Here is a 16746-nt window from a genome sequence, read left to right on the forward strand (position 1 = left end):
GCATTGTTTCACCAGCATTGTTTTGGTTGCACATAAAAACAAATTTGCCTGGACAATCAAAATTTCACCAATGACACCGTTTAACCCGTATTTGGTTTTTCATATTTGACCCAACATTGAGTTTAAATGATCCATTATTTTTTTGGAATGTACAGTATGTAGTGTGTTCATCATACCACTCCGAAAAAAAAACACACTTACACTAAATAATGCTGGGTTGTTTTAATCATACTTGATGTTTGGTCAAATATGGAAAAACCCAATGCCACAAATTACTTTTTTAACCCAACAGGAGGGTTTGTCATACAGTATTTGACCCGTGATCCCCCTCGCCTCCGCTAGTGTGAGGAGGGAAAGTGTGTTCACATTTTACCGGAACTGGAACTACATATATGGTGATGTACCACATCGATGTCAATGCAATCACACAAAAGATCCGAACCCAACTCAAGTCATTTATTCGACTCTGCGTCGACTATGTAGCAAAACAATCAATAGTTTTAACCAGTTAAACTCTGCTGCTATTTTGTGATTTCCGCCTGGATTTTGCCTACCCAAATTGAAAAGCTTCCCAAATCCACATGCAGAGGTGTAAATGCAAAAATTTGGTATCATTTTAAAGAAAACCCTTTGAATTTTCATAAAACATTATTGTAAGTGTTTAAAATAACTGTATATGTTGTCTGTGTTATAATAAACACCTAAAAAAAGAGGCACTTTTTGTATTTTTTTTATTTATAAACTCAAATTTGAAAGTGTACCCTTTAAGTTCTGTGTGGTCTAGGGTGCTGTAATTAATTTTGGTGGTTCCTGCACTTGTCTGTTATCAAAGGAAAAAAGAAAAATGTCTCTACCATAATCTATGCAAAAGTTATTGTATTCCAACTGATGAGAGGTGCTATACAAGCCACAGGGACCGATTATTGTTTTCATATTTCACTATTCTTTTGTTTGATCAAACATAATTTACGGTTTTTGGACCATGTCAGACAAATAAAAGGATTACTTATGCACATCACCTCAAAAACAGAGGAGAAATGGCCCTGAAGGGCACAGCATAACGTAAGAGATGACAGCTGTCTGTGCTATCTGGGGCTGCTTAGTGATGATAAATGTATTGTTTTCACTTCTGCGCCATGGAAACACTGCGATTCATTCGGCAACTGTTTGATATGTGAATATAATTCAGTTAAAAGAATGCAAGAACCCTATGAGCACCGGTAATAGCTTTCATTTGAGCTATAACTCGTACATGTGTCATATGAAAAATATGAAAATGAACCAATGTAAAATACCCAGCTCGGGTTTCCTAAATACTGTGTATTTAAGTGTAAATACCTTTTGTACAGTAGAATAAAACCCAAAGTGATGCATATGTGCATAAAATATAGATTCTACACTTTCAAACGAAACCACTAAAGGGGGTTTGGTGCATTGCTAGCCCTTTAAATAAAGTCGATGATATCACGGACCCAGTACCGCATCCGCGGAGTTTAACTGTAAACAAGGTGCACTTTCAGATTTAAACCTCAGCTAGTTGTTTTCATTCACTTAGGGCTGTGTTACACACTGCATGGAAGCTCATTTTCAAAAACCCATAATAGGGGCTCTTTAATTTAATATTTTTAGTCAGTTTGACTGATGTAGGTTGAGATGACTAAAAAAGTTTAACTAAAAACTTACTGTAAGACATTTATCATGAATAAACCCTACTGCGACTGCAAATAAACCCTAAATAAATCCATACGCACACAAAAAAAGACATGCTGGTCGACACTTAGTGTGTTCGTTCTCTCTTTTATTGACATTAAAACTCTTTATAATAAATAGAGATATAATATTCAAACAACACATGATTTTCCACAGTCACACAGAGATGGATTTGGTTTTTAACCTCGGGGAGCAGGAAGATCTGGTTTATGCTGACAAGCACATCATCATACAGTAACTAAATATAATTAAAAAAAACGTATAACTAACTACTAACGGCGTCTTGACCAGGATAAACGGCTTCAGATTTAAGTCATACGAGTGATACACCAGTCCTACAGTCAGCAGATTCACATTTGCAGATAGAGAAAAGGAGAGATCTGGTGAAGCTGCTACAATCTGAGATGAAGGCAGTGATGTCGTACAGATGACCGGTGGAGATTTCATCTTGATGGTCCAGCAGAAATCAACAGATATTACAGTAGATATTGATGGGTTTTTCTGGAAACACGTCTGCTGTTGTCATTGGGATGTGGTGTGGTGGGATCTGGGGAGGCTTGTTTCTGCTACTAGATTAAAAAGCAGCTGTTTTTTGGACTCATTCAGGAGTTCACACTTAGATAATGCTTGATAATAAAAGCAGGTTTGGCATGCTGTCCCGCCAGAGAACCCTGAGCTCGGAGATAATTGAGCCCGGGGCTCCCACCTGGTCATTGAGCATGTGAGGAGGTACGAGATCAGGAAGTTCTCGAGAGCTCCTCCTAGTAAACGAGGAAAGGAGGAGATGGGGTGGATGGGGGGGAGCAATGCTAGTCGGGCTATTTATAGTGAGTTGGAATGATCTGATTGGCTTACGAATGATTACAAGCAAGAGACCAGCTGCGATCAATCATATCACGTGCTCCTCTCAAATTAGTTTGTGAAACTTCAGTAATTGTTAATATCTCATTTAAAGTCATAATTTGAGGTAATGGCTGCACGGTGGCGCAGCACGTTCGCCTCACAGCAAAAAGGTCACTGGTTCGAGCCTTGGCTGGGTCAGTTAGTTTTTCTTTGTGGAGTTTGTATGTTCTCCCTGTGTTGGCGTGGGTTTCCTCCGGGTGTTCCGGTTTCCCCCACAAGTCCAAAGGCATGTGGTATAGGTGAATTGGGTAGGCTAAATTGTTAGTAGTGTATGTATATGAATGTTTCCTAGTGATGGGTTGCAGCTGGAAGGGCATCCACTGCATAAACCATATGCTGGATAAGTAGGTGGTTCATTCCGCGGTGGCGACCCCAGATTAATAAAGGGACTAAGCCGACAAGAAAATGAATGATGCATGAATTTGAGGTAACATCTTGCTGGGAGTTCACATCCCTCCTGACTTTTTCTTGAAATTCTGACTTCACATTGCACAATTTTGATTTTTTTCCTCAAATTATGAGATTTTTGTAATTCAGATTTGTTTTTTTGGATAGTTTGTGAGATCTAAAATTGCTTATTGTAAGATGTAAACTTGGAATAATGAGGAAAAAAAATAATTTCTTGCAAATTCAGATTTTTTCTCTCAGAATTCTGAATTTGCATCTCACAAATTAACAGTTTTTTTTTTCTTGAAACACAGAATTCACTTTAAAATGAGTCTTTTTCTTGGAATTCCTAACTTCATATCTTGGAATTTTGACTTTTTGTTTTTGAAATTCAGAGTTTACATTTAATATTCTGACTTTTAGGGTGCTAGACCGAACCCAAGTTTGATTATCCCTCTTTGCCACCTCTTCGGCTGGTTTGTGTTCACACCGTCTTTTTTCCTACTGAACCCCGCAACGCTTGTGTCATCAAGCTGCTGCTAAGAGGCAAAATGGAGACGTCCGCATATCATGATCATTCTGCTTTTACTGAATCTTTTGCTTTTGTTACCAAGTGAAGTTTATTTATAAACTATTTTCGAGAGGATCACGTGCTTATGATTGCTTGCAGCTGGTCCTGCATTATTCAATTTATGATTCACCAATCAGACGATTCCTAAGCCACAATAAACACCCTAAGTTCCATATGACAGCCATCTTCGTTTTGAAGAATCCCCCCTTCCACCCCAACTCCTCCTTCTTTCCTAGACGGGTGGCACGGTGGCCCAGTGGTTAGCACTGTTGCCTCAGAACGTCACTAGTTCTAGTCCTTACCAAGCCAGCCGACGTTTCTGTTCAGAGTTTACATGTTCTCCCTGTGCTCACGTGGGTTTCCCATGGATCCCCCAGTTTCCTCCCACCATCCAAAAACATGCAACTTAGGTTAATTGACTAATCTAAATCAGCATCATAGACATGCTCCTAGTAAGTAGTTATCTCTTAAGAGCAATCACTATCTGTTCATTAGCTACTACAGCAGGGAAGTTCTCGAGATCTACCTGAGCTCAAACTCCCCTCTCGCCCTGCAAATGGGAGGGAGCCCCGGGCTCGAGGATCTTATGAGCTCAGGGCTCTCTCACGGGACAGCATGCCAAACAAGCTTTATAATCAATCATTAGCTAAGTGTGAACTCTTGAAAACCAAAATACAGACAGCCACAATAAAGACGTTCAGAACATCACGCAATGTCTGCAGAAGTTGTTTTTAGTGGAGACAAGCAGACATTTGCACTGGGTCAGTCCCACTTGTCACCAAGGTAGGTGATTCACAGACACACACACGAATAAACGTTATAAAAACTGAAGTTTTTTGTATAGCTGACAGTTCGCTTCCGTTATTTTGTGCAACTGCCTCATACCCGAAGTAAACCGCACTAGAGTTCGCACAAACTGTACCTACCAGACCACCTCTTTCAGGTAAACTCAGGTACGATTCACGGGTGCTCCTTCGGCTTAGTCTCTGATTCATCAGGGGTCGCCACATGAACCGCCAATTATTCCGGCATATGTTTTACACTGCAGATTTCCTTCCAGCTGCAACCCAGTACTGGGAAACATCCATACACTTTCGCATTCACACACTCATACACTACGGCCAATTCAGTTCAATCCAATTCACCTATAGCGCATGTGTTTGGACTGTGAAGGAAACCGGAGCACCCGCAGGAATCCCACGCCAACAAGGGGAGAACATGCAAACTCCACACAGAAACGCCACATATCTTGGAATTCGGACCTTTAATCCTTGGAATTCTGAGAAAACGTCTTAATCCAGTAGCAGAAACAAGCTTTCCATACAGCAGATCCAATGCAGAACGGTACATTCAAAAAAGGAGACCTAAAACCTACAAATAAACCCAAAAGATTTCCCATCCACTGACGGAAGATCCTAAAGGCAGCGACTGATCTGAAAGCAAACATTAGTCTAATGCAGGGGTGTCCAATCTCAGTCCTGGAGGGCCGGAGTCCTGCAAAGTTTAGCTCCAACTTGCTTTAACACACCTGCCAGAAAGTGTTTAGTCTAGGGCGTAAGCTGGCTCAGGTGTGTTTGATTAGGGTTGGAGCTAAACTCTCCAGGACTCCGGCCCTCCAGGACCGAGTTTGGACACCCCTGGTCTAGTGTTGCAGAGTTGAATACAAGCTATTGCCTACTGTACAAGGTATTACCTATAGTACATCCTAAACTAAAATGGACACAGGTTTGCGCAGTAATCCTGACCATCTCTACTCACGGTCTCTGATGCCATGCAACGTCAACAGAAAAATCGTTTGTTGAATGCTGATGCTGTTCTGACGTCAGCAGTGTATTTGTGATGCTACAAGCCAGTTTGCGTTGGGGAGATATCTACAGATGAAAGTGAACTGGTGTATGTGGCGCTCATCACTGCGACAGGGCCTGTAGAATATCCTTCACCAGCATTGTGCCGATCACCATCTTCTCGCAGTTGACCGTCAGCTGAGCTCCTGCGCTGTCCTTCATGGCGACAGTGACCAGAACCAGACTTCCGCTGCTCACCGTTTTACCTGCGAATCTGTAAACAGGAGCGGAAGGAGGAGGAGGAGGAGAGCTGAGCATTCAGAAGATCACAGGCCAGAAAAACACAGGTGAAGAAAGCGAAGAACGAAAGAGTTTGGCTTATTAAAATTTACATAGTTAAAAAGATCATTTACCTCAAACCAACATAATGCATGTGCAGATGTACAAAACTGAGGCAGATTTCTGTGATATATCATACTGGAAGTAGTTCGGGTGCATACATAACAACTCTAGTAGTCTCTATTGTAATGGATGATAACCTTCTGTTCATTATGAGCACGCTGCAGTATGATTGTTTCAAAGATTAAGCGCTTTAAAGCAGAACAGATACAGTATTTACATCTCGTAATTTAGCTTGTTGATCTTGGGATGCTGACGGTGCGTTCACACCAGACACGGATGAAGCGTTAAGCCTGGTGTATACTTCTGCTTTAAGTGACCGGCGTAACCCACGGCGCATGCAACGCGCGTAGCTGTACATTTATACTTCTGCACGCTGTCTCTGTTGGTCTGCATTAACACTTCCGAAATGCTAGTTGGCAGTGAGGTGTAAATGTTCCTCTTTGTCGAGTTTCTTCACTGGTTTTTTGTTTTTTCTGAACACTTCCGGGATGTACAAGTGGCTCAAACTCGCTCATTTTGAGGCAGGAACCGGCGGACGTGCAACAACTTTAACTATGAGGTAAACACAAAACAAAACTTTCCATCCGGAGCTCCTTCATGGGACTCCACACTTGTAAACAATCACTCCATTGGGCTCGCGTCGCTCGCGCGACTCTCGGTCCCGCCTTGACTCGTCAGCGCTACCAAGCCGACCAATCACAGAGCTTGCACTACGCTTCGTTACGATGTGTAGTTACATTTTTTGAGAGGTGCACGTGCTGACGTGCAGCGAAAGGTGCAGCGACGCCGACGGCCACGACGTAGGGCTATGCTTCAACCCGTAGGCTGCGACATAGCATACGTATGCGTTTGACGCAGAAGTATAAATCAGCCTTTAAGTGCAAGTGATTTACATGTTAAGTATATGAAAAGACACGATACGCATCCTGCGGTGCGGTTCGTGCAAATGAAGCAATCTGAGTTAATGAAATGGCGTAAATTGAGCGTTTGGGTCGTTTAACACGAGATTCACACCAATCGCTTGAAAATCTGAACTTTTAAAATTTTGCCTCATGTTAAGCAATGAGGAGCTTGCTCTAGTAGCGGCCATCATCCAGGCGCAGCTCCTGAAGGAGTTGGTCAACTCAGAAAAGGTGCAGAAGGAGTCCACACCATTTTCAGCCTTGCATATCACATAAAGCAGTGGTCCCCAATCTTTTTGTCACTGCCGACCGGTCAACTCTTTTTCAAACTAAAACGCATTTGTGTAAATGGAGCCTTAGATTAAAACTAAGGACACCCGCACCGCAGTTGCACTATATGCGGTGCACTGTCCATATACGCTATGCCTATAGGGTATGTCTATACTGTCTATAGGCTATGTGACAAATTGCAAACGATTAGCACGTTGAATCGCTTTAGTCAAGTTACTTAGGTGTTTTGAAACACTGTCCTCAAGAAAGAAACATCTGCCCTCAGGATCTCGACGTGAAGTTTATTTATAAACAAATTTTGAGAGGATCACGTGCTTATGATTGTTCACAGCTGTTTCAACTTTAGCTAATGACTAATTATCCTATCAGACGATCCTTAACTCACTATAAATAACCAGACTTGTCTCATCTCAATATCTTCGCCTTGAACCCCTTGAGGGCTTGAGGATCTTATAAGCTCAGGGCTCTCTCCCAGGACAGCACGCCAAACAAGCTTTATTATCAATCATCAGCTAAGTGTGAACTCAGCTAAGTGTGAAACTGTGTCTAAACATCAGCGTCAGCCATCCCTACTATATTGCAATTTTGTCTTTAATAATAATTCTGAGTTTACATCTTGTCATTTTAACATTTCTGTTTATAACTCTGAGAATACATCTTACGTTTTTGACTTCTATAATAATAAAAAAACAAGTTTAAATCTACAAATTTTGACTTTTGTTTTTTAGAATCGGGGGCTACATATTACAAGTTCTGACTTTCTCCTCTGGAAGGGACTCTGTTATTCATATATATGTTTTTAATTATTTACAAACTACATCTTTATTATTATCATCGATTATCATATTTGGTGTGAACAGCCTTTGGAGACCCTTTTCCAAATAGCACTTTAGGGTGTGTACTCAGGGCCGGAGTGGGACTCCTTTTCAGCCCTGGAGTTTCAAGCATTAGACCAGCCCACCTCAGTTCACAGTTGCTTTAGAACTTCAAATGGTCAACAACCTTACAGTTTTATATGTCTTAAAAACAAAAAACAAAAAACGAGTTACTCAGGTGAGGATCGAACACAGATTGACAACATCATAACACAACGTGCTGACCACTGGACCACAATAGCACTGTTATACTAGTATGGCCAAAATAATTACATCATCATTACCCTGCAGGCTGCATTTTGCTCATGGGGTTGCGAGACAATAAATAAGATCAGAGCTGCGGCAATATAATGAATAAAAAATTGAGGCTATGGTCTAATAAATAAATAAATGAAAAAAAAGTTTGATTGCTGAAAGTGCAAGTAGCTATTAACACCGGCCCTCGCGGCCAAAAAACGGACCGGCCCACTAGGAACTCTTCCGGTCCTTCCGACTGACCAATCCGGGCCTGTGTGTACTCCATCTAAAAGAATATCAGGCGTCCAATTTGTCATATTTTGGTTTCAAATTACGCTTGCTAACAGCAGTCGAACACATGCCAGTTAATGCATCATTTACATTAAGACTCCATTTGGGACGGGGTCGTTGTCCTGATGTGTGCGCTTGTTACCTGCACTCTTTATCTGAACCGCAGGGAACTCTGCTTAAGTTGGCAGTGGCTGTGACTCTCTCAACGATGACGTGTTCGTTCACACACTTGTCTCCCAGTGTTAACTTCTCCGAGATCTCATTCATTCCCATTAGTTTGCCTGTGAAAGGAGACAGAGGGCAGATTAAGGTTTCATCAAACTGTCTGGCCAACAATCAAGGATGCAGTTTTGATCTTAAAGGGACAGATCACCCCAAAATGAAAACTGACTCACTATTTACTCTACCCTCATGTGGTTTCAAACATTTTTGAGTTTTGTTCTTCTGTTGAACACAAAAAACATATTGTGGAAACTGGTAACCATTGACTTCCATAATAAAAAAATTCAATGGAGGTCAATGGTTACAGGTTTTTTTTTTAGCATTCTTCAAAATATCTTCTTTAGTGTTCAACAGAAAGTTCTGAAAGTGAGTAAATGGTGACTGAATTTTTATTTTTGGGTGAACTATCTCTTAAAGTCTGTAAAAGGTGGGCAGCAAATAATATTTTTGTCAGGTTTGAAGCAGCACTGCAGGTATTAGAGTGTGAAATAATTCTATGTAATTAAACAAATAGCATTGTTAGCTAAGCCGCATGCTAAAGTCAGTGCATAATTCGGGTCGAGGTGTATTTACAGAGCCGCTGTCTGCAAAAATAATTTGAATGCAGTAAATACTAAGCTTCCGCGTCAGTGCTCGTGTTGAGCGTGCCGGAGAGTCGTGATCTTTCAGGGCCGATCAGACATATTCAGTGTTTCTGAAGCTCAGATGCGCATACTGTTACCTTGACATGCTGTGAAGAAATGCATAGTCATGGTAACAGTCGCCAAGGCAATAACTGGAGACTGTGGTGAAAGGGAGGGAGGCAGACGGAGGGGGTGTGCAGCTAACAAAAATGTAAAAACAATTCTGCTAACATTCCCATTAAGTTACATAAACGTCCCAAATGTCCAAATGTTTTGCTTTGTAATACATGTGTAAGAGAGATAGCTCATCCAAATATTAATAATGTCATCATTTACTAAACCTGGAGGTGTTTCAGGAGTTTCTGACTTCAATCAAACACAAATGAAGATGCTTTGGCAGCCAGATAGTTGATGGTGATCCATTGACTTCCATAGTATATTTTTCCCATTGACTTCCATATTAGTTTTTCCCCATTGACTTATATATTATATTTTTCTCAATGACTTCCAGAGTATTTTTCCATTGGTTCTATAATATTTTCCTCATTGACTTCCATAGTATTTTCCCCATTGACTTCCATAGTATTTTCCCCATTGACTTTAATAGTATTTTTTCCTCATTGACTTCCATCGTATTTTTTTTCTTTTACTTCTAAAGTATTTTTTCTCATTTACCTCCATATTATGTTTTCTCATTGACTTCTATAGTATTTTCCATTGATATAGTATTTTTCCTATTGACTTCCATAGTATTTATTTCACAGTCTTTTATAGTATTTTTTTTCTCATTGACTTCCAGAGTATATTTTTCCTTTAACTTCCATTGTATTTTTTCCCATTGATTTCAATAGTATTTTTTTTCAGTCTTCCTAAGAATTTTTTCCTCATTGACTTCCATAGAATGTTTTTCTTATTGAATTCCATAGTATTTTTTTCACATAGTCTTCCATAGTAGTTTTTCACATTCATTTCCATAGTATGTTTTTCCCATTCCCTTACGTAGTGTTTTCCCCATTGACCTCCATAGTAAATTTTCCCTATCGACTTCCATAGTATGTACTATGGAAGTAATCGGGTTAGACAAAATATTTTAAAACATCTTCATTTGTGCTTGACAGAAAACAGAAACTCTTTGGTTTGGAACAGCTTGAGAGTAAATAAATGCAAGAATTTACATTTTTTGGTGAACCGTCCCTTTAAGGGAATGTTCCATTTTATCAGTTGGAAGACATTCCAAAAAGGATTCTTTTAGAACATTTGGAACATCACTTTTGAATGTTTTCTGAACCTTCTGAAAGAAGCTATAACCTTTTGAAATTATGTAGCATTTCCAACTTAATAATTGTGAATAATACAGCGGGGAAAATAAGTATTGAACATGTCACTCAGAAAACATTTTTTTTTAAGTAAACTTGACCATGTCTGTTTCTCTTCACTATCTTTAGGAACATTTATAATCCAGAGCCTTGCGCTGCATAAGTGATTTTCCAAGTCATAATAATAGAGCTTTGCACGATGCTTTCAGTGAAGCAATGTCCACCTCTGCTCTATTGAGAGCCTCAAAGTTTTCCCCGGCTGTTGTTTCTACAGTAGTGAGGCGTTTTCCAAGCATGTCAACAGTTTCTTGAAACAATTTAATAGAAAGTTGAATTGGTGCAAGGGAAGATTTGATTAAAGCATTTATATCGTCTGTTTTTTTTTCAACTCCGTTGTCAGTTTATTCAAAGAAAGTTCCTCCATCTTCGCCCATCACCATTTTAGCTACCTTGCTTCTTATCGATGTTTTCTTTGGATCTTGGTCAGTTTTCATTTTGGAACTCAGCGTTTTGCATTTCCAACTGTTTTAAAGTCACCAGTTTCAACCTAATATATTATGAGAAAAATAACTGATATTTCAGGTAAAAATGTTGGGAGGCTCAAACACACACGACCATTCTCTACATTGCTTGAACCAGAAGTCCCCGAAAACATAATTCTAAAGGTGCTATTGACTTGATATTTTCCCTGGATGTTGGAAACAACCAAAGAAATCCATTTTTGCAAAAAAAAATCCTAATCTAATTAGTTTACAAATGAAGTTATGTGTAATAAAGTGAAATGACTGAGGTAAAAAGTATTTAATACATTTTAGTAGTTCAGCACTTTCTCCTTTTGTCACTGTTATTACACACAACTGATTTTTCAGATTTCTTAGTTTTGTTTTATTTTTATGTTTGTATAGTTTGGGTTTTTACCAAAATCTGCTTCAACAGCTCCTTTAGAAACATCATTCCCAGGAAAAAACATGACATGTCCAATACTGATTTTCCTCGCTGTATGTAAACAACACTTTTATGTAACTGTTTTGAGGACATTAATTAAGAGCAGACAGCTCTTAGTTATATTTGTGTGAGAACCTGTTCAGAGAACGTTCAGTGTTAGCTGGTTGTGTGCGTTTGTGTAAATAAAATCAGGGGCTAAGGGGTGTGCGACTAAGTGCTATGCTAATTTGTCTACATCAGAAACAAACTTACCATTTAAAAGATTCTCTAATGAACAGCATCAAAGTAACCCCACGAAAGAGGAAAACATGAGGATGGTAAACTAATTTGTTTCAACAAAAACATTCATACTGTAGGTTAAACTGAGACACATGTTTATAGTAAACTGTTAGCAATATGCTAACTAACCAACACTAAATTACAAATCGCACACTATTTGCACTATGAAGTGCGCTAGACTTTTAATACATGGATACTCCTTCTAGCGAATTACTTAACCTTGCTGAAAAAAGGCTGGTAGGCTGATTTTAGCTAGCTGGCCAGCCTGGTTTTAGAGGGGGTTTGGCCATTTCCAGGCTGGTTTCCAACTATTTCCAGCCTGGTCTTAGCTGGTCAGGCTGGGAGATGACCAGCTAAAAGCAGCCTGACCAGCCCAACCAGGCTGGGAGCCCAGCTAAAACCAGCTGTGTCCATCTTAATCCAGGCTGGTTAAGCTGGTTTTAGTTGGTTTTAGCAGGTCATTTTCCAGCCTGACCAGCTAAGACCAGGCTGGAAATGGCTGGAAACCAGCCTGGAAATGGCCAACACCCTTCTAAAACCAGGCTGGTCAACCAGCTAAAACCAGCCAACCAGCTTAGGCGGAAAGTAGGCAATATCTTTACAAAGATATTAGCCTTTATGCAATAGCGGATATAAATGTACTTCAAGCTAATGAGCTAATTCCAAATCGCTAACTATTTGCACTACGGAGTGTGCTAGATTTGTCTGGCACATGAATATTTCAAGCTAATGAGCTAATGCTAACAGAACACAATATATAGGCTCAAGGTATCAGGAGGGAATATTCTGGCTACACAACTATGTGGTTTTAGAGCACAAAAGAACTGTGAAAATTTGGATTGGGGCTTGATAAATCCCATAAGACCTAAAAATGAGGCCATATTTGATGAATAATAAGGCGCAGAACTTCTTTGAGAAACATGAGCGATGTGTTAATGGTAATGAGAAATAGGGCGCCTGTCAGCGATAAAATAAGGCTGGTGTTCACTAACCTTGCTCCTTCTTAAAGTCGTTTTCCGTCAGAAACGCTGGAGTCATGAGCTCCCCGACGGGTGGCTGGATTGAAACGTAGAACTTGCGCGTGTGAGTACTGAAACACAAATTTGAAAAACAGATATATTTATTTAAGACTACAGTCATGTGGAGTTGGTCTCTTGTTTGTGCTTTATTTGGAATGTTTTAATCAATTATGCATTTATTATATATGTTGAAATATTAAAATATATACACAGAAATACATATAAATGCATATGAATTATTTGTACAATGTGTATAATGTGTGCAGTATGTTTTTACTATATTGATACATTTCACTCCACAACATATTTTTATTTTTTAAATATGTATTTATTAAATATAAATATTAATGAATTATTTAATATATATATATATATATATATATATATATATATATATATATATATATATATATATATATATATATATATATATATATATATATATAATACATAATATTATTATAATATATAACTGTGTGAAGAAAGAAGCTTTACATACTATATATATATATATATATTAACTATATTTATAATTTGTGATTTATATTGTACCTATTTATTATAAATATTTTATTAACTAAAAATAAAATGCTTACACACACGCTTATATATATAAGGGTCAGATGGTAGAGGTCCAAAAATGATACTAGTAAGGTGTACCTAATAAATAGGTGAATATTTTTCAGTCAAATATTTTAATTATGTATTCCATCAATTATATATTGCATATTAATTTTGCATGTATATCTAAATAAAAATGTAAAACATCTATTTACTTAAAAAACAAACATTTTAGATATCATATGTGCTTTAGTTGTTTAGAAGTGAAGAACATTCAGGAAACCTCAGTTATTCTCACTGTCGGTACACATCATCATACTGTAGGTGCATGTGAGGAAGCAGAAGTGTGTAATTCAGCTGCCTTTACACACTCACCACAGCTGGAAGTTTGCTGCTTGCGTAGAATCACAGAAATCTATTCCCATCACCACGGTAACCGATTCATTCGCCGCTAACACCTCTGAAAGAACAATGCAGACGGTACAAAAATAAAGTCACAGAAAAGCGCCTACACAGACAGTGCCCAAGGTTAACCTACTGTTAATCTGAAATAACATGATGGTAACGATGCTAACAGGAATTCACGATTCGCTACCATTATTTAGTACAGTATGTTGCTAGCCTGTCTCTTGCATGGATAAAGTTGCTAACGAATGCAACTAAGATGAATTAGCTAACTTGAATTAGTTTGTTGCTAGCATGTTTTTAGCATGGATAATGTTGCTAACAGAAGCAACTAACACAAATTAGTATGTTGCTAGAATGTTTATAGCATAGATAATCTTGCTAACAGATGCAACTAACATGAATAAGTATGTCGCTAGCATGTTTCTAGCATTGATAATGTTGCTAACAGATGCAACTAACATCAATTAGCATGCCACTAACATGTTTCTAGCATGAATAATGTTGCCAAAGGAAGCAACTAACATGAATTTGCTGACATGAATTAGTATGTTGCTAGCATGTTTATAGCATGGATAATCTTGCAAACAGATGCAACTAACATGAATTAGTATGTCGCTAGCATGTTTCTAGCATGGATAATCTTGCTAACATATGCAGCTAACGTGAATTACAGTATGTTGCTAGCATGTTTCTAGCATTGATAAAGTTGCTAAAAGATGCAACACACATCAATTAGCATGTCGCTAATATGTTTCTAGCATGAATAATGTTGCCAAAGGAAGCAACTAACATGAATTTGCTAACGTGAATTAGTATGTTGCTAGCATGTTTCTAACATGGATAATGTTGCTAACAGATGCAACTAACATACATTAGCTACCATGAATTGGTTTGTCGCTAGCATGTTTCTAGCATGGATAATGTTGCTAAAGGACGCAACTAAAATGAATTTGCTAACATGAATTAGTATTTCGCTGCCATGTTTCTAGCATGGATAATCTTGCTAACAGATGCAACTAACATGAATTAGTATGTCGCTACCATGTTTCTAGCATGGATAATCTTGCTAACAGATGCAACTAACATGAATTAGTATGTCGCTACCATGTTTCTAGCATGGATAATCTTGCTAACAGATGCAACTAACATGAGTTAGCATGTCGCTAACCGGTTTCTAGCACGAATAATGTTGCTAAAGTAAGCAACTACATGAATTTGCTAACATGAATTAGTATGTTGAGTTAGCATGTGTTTAGCATGGATAATGTTGCTAAAGGATGCAACTAAAACAAATTTCCTAACCTGAATTAGTATGTTGCTAGCATGTTTCTAGCATGGACAATATTGCTAAGAGAAGCAACTAACATGAATTAGTATGTCACTAGTTTGTTTTTAGCATAGATAATCTTGCTAACAAATGCAACTAACATGAATTAGCATGTCGTTAACATGTTTCTAGCATGAATAATGTTGCCAAAGGAAGCAACTAACATGAATTTGCTAACATGAATTCTGGCATCGACAATATTGCTAACAGAAGCAACTAACATGAATTAGTATGTTGCTAGCATGTTTCTAGCATGAATAATATTGCTAACAGAAGCAACTAACATGAATTAGTATGTTGCTAGCATGTTTCTAGCCGGGATAATGTTGCTAACAGATGCAGCTAACATGAATTTGCTAACATGAATTCTAGCATCGACAATATTGCTAACAGAAGCAACTAACATGAATTAGTATGTTGCTAGCATGTTTCTAGCAGGGATAATGTTGCTAACAGATGCAGTTAACATGAATTTGCTAACATGAATTCTAGCATCGACAATATTGCTAACAGAAGCAACTAACATGAATTAGTATGTGGCTAGCATGTTTTTAGCATGGATAATATTGCTAACAGAAGCAACTAACATGAATTAGTATGTGGCTAGCATGTTTTTAGCATGGATAATATTGCTAACAGAAGCAACTAACATGAATTAGTATGTTGCTAGCATGTTTCTAGCAGGGATAATGTTGCTAACAGATGCAGCTAACATGAATTTGCTAGTGGCTCCAGCACAGTTGACTGGATTCTGTTATTAATATGTTGCTATTGTGTGGAGGTTTGAGCTCATACTGAGGCTATTTGCAGACCTATCTCAGAGAACTCTCGAATCCTCATGCCGGACTGCAGCCGCGGCTCCTCGATGTGCAGGTTTTTGGTCTCTGCGTTGGTGTTGTTGGTGAACTGGATCTGCACGGCCACCATGTTGGGGTCTGGACTGAAGGGCTGCCTGCTGAAGCAGTACTCCACCGCCAGACCCTCGCCCGTTATACGGTGCAGGAGCTCATACATCTTTATTGAACCGGATGGTGCGATAGTCTGCATGAAAATAGTAAATTCATATGGATAATACAGTCAGAATTATTAGCCCTCCTGAATTATTAGCCCCCCTGTGTTTATTTATTGGGGAATGGATGACTCAATGTAGATGTATTTGTATTTTGGCGCATGCAGGACTCACTGTAGGGGCCAGAATAGTGTCGGTCAGTGACAAACCCTCCAGATCAGACACCAGACTACTGGAAAGGAAGTTAACTGGAGTCACCGGAGCCGATGCTGGAGCCGGTTCAACTGAGAAACACAGATGATACATGTTTATATTCAGCCATTAGAGTCTCAGGTCTTGTACAGTGGTTTTACTCACAGTCATCCAGATCCAGCAAAGACATTTCTTTAGTCTCCTTCTTGCTCTCTTTTTTGGATGGTTTGGGAGGTGGTTTTGATACGGGTGCCTGAAGGAAACAAGAACATTTAATCAGTGGTGTAAAATAACTAATTATAAATGCTTAAATTACTGTAATTGAGTAGTTTTTCCCAGGAATTCTAATTTACGGAGTAGTTTTAAAAATGTGTACTTTTACTTTCCCTTGTGTGCATGTTTAGTGCAGTATCGGTACTTTTACTCCACTACTTTCCTTCAAACTGCAGTCACTACTATATTTTTTCTTGTCTATGGGGATTAGAAAAATCA

At 38.7% G+C, this 16746-nt stretch overlaps 1 protein-coding gene and 1 long non-coding RNA gene across 27 annotated transcripts in view; one reads left to right on the forward strand and one right to left on the reverse strand.

Annotated features, from left to right (window-relative positions):
- Nucleotides 1-1781: 1781 nt before the first annotated feature.
- ap3b2 (adaptor related protein complex 3 subunit beta 2) overlaps nucleotides 1782-16746 on the reverse strand; it is a 73004-nt gene continuing 58039 nt past the window's right edge. For 5 of the 26 annotated variants that reach the window (XM_087311390.1, XM_087311389.1, XM_087311384.1 and 2 more), the window contains 8 exons: nucleotides 16420-16507; nucleotides 16237-16346; nucleotides 15866-16094; nucleotides 13694-13778; nucleotides 12731-12828; nucleotides 11712-11726; nucleotides 8496-8634; nucleotides 1782-5665 (listed from right to left, as the gene is read on the reverse strand). In XM_087311390.1, coding sequence (XP_087167516.1) covers nucleotides 5479-5665; nucleotides 8496-8634; nucleotides 11712-11726; nucleotides 12731-12828; nucleotides 13694-13778; nucleotides 15866-16094; nucleotides 16237-16346; nucleotides 16420-16507 — 951 coding nt within the window. In that variant the 3' untranslated portion in view covers nucleotides 1782-5478. The remainder of the gene's footprint in view (nucleotides 5666-8495; nucleotides 8635-11711; nucleotides 11727-12730; nucleotides 12829-13693; nucleotides 13779-15865; nucleotides 16095-16236; nucleotides 16347-16419; nucleotides 16508-16746) is intronic. The other 21 variants (XM_087311391.1, XM_087311388.1, XM_087311386.1 and 18 more) reach the window with 14 other exon arrangements.
- On the forward strand, nucleotides 8894-10275 carry LOC147837651 (uncharacterized). Its single transcript, XR_015526141.1, has 3 exons — nucleotides 8894-9036; nucleotides 9206-9923; nucleotides 9998-10275. It is a non-coding gene; the product is annotated as an uncharacterized LOC147837651 (long non-coding RNA).

The sequence above is a fragment of the Danio rerio genome, chromosome 25 (genome assembly GCF_052040795.2).
Source record: "Danio rerio strain M-AB ecotype USA chromosome 25, GRCz13ab, whole genome shotgun sequence".
NCBI lineage: Eukaryota > Metazoa > Chordata > Actinopteri > Cypriniformes > Danionidae > Danio > Danio rerio.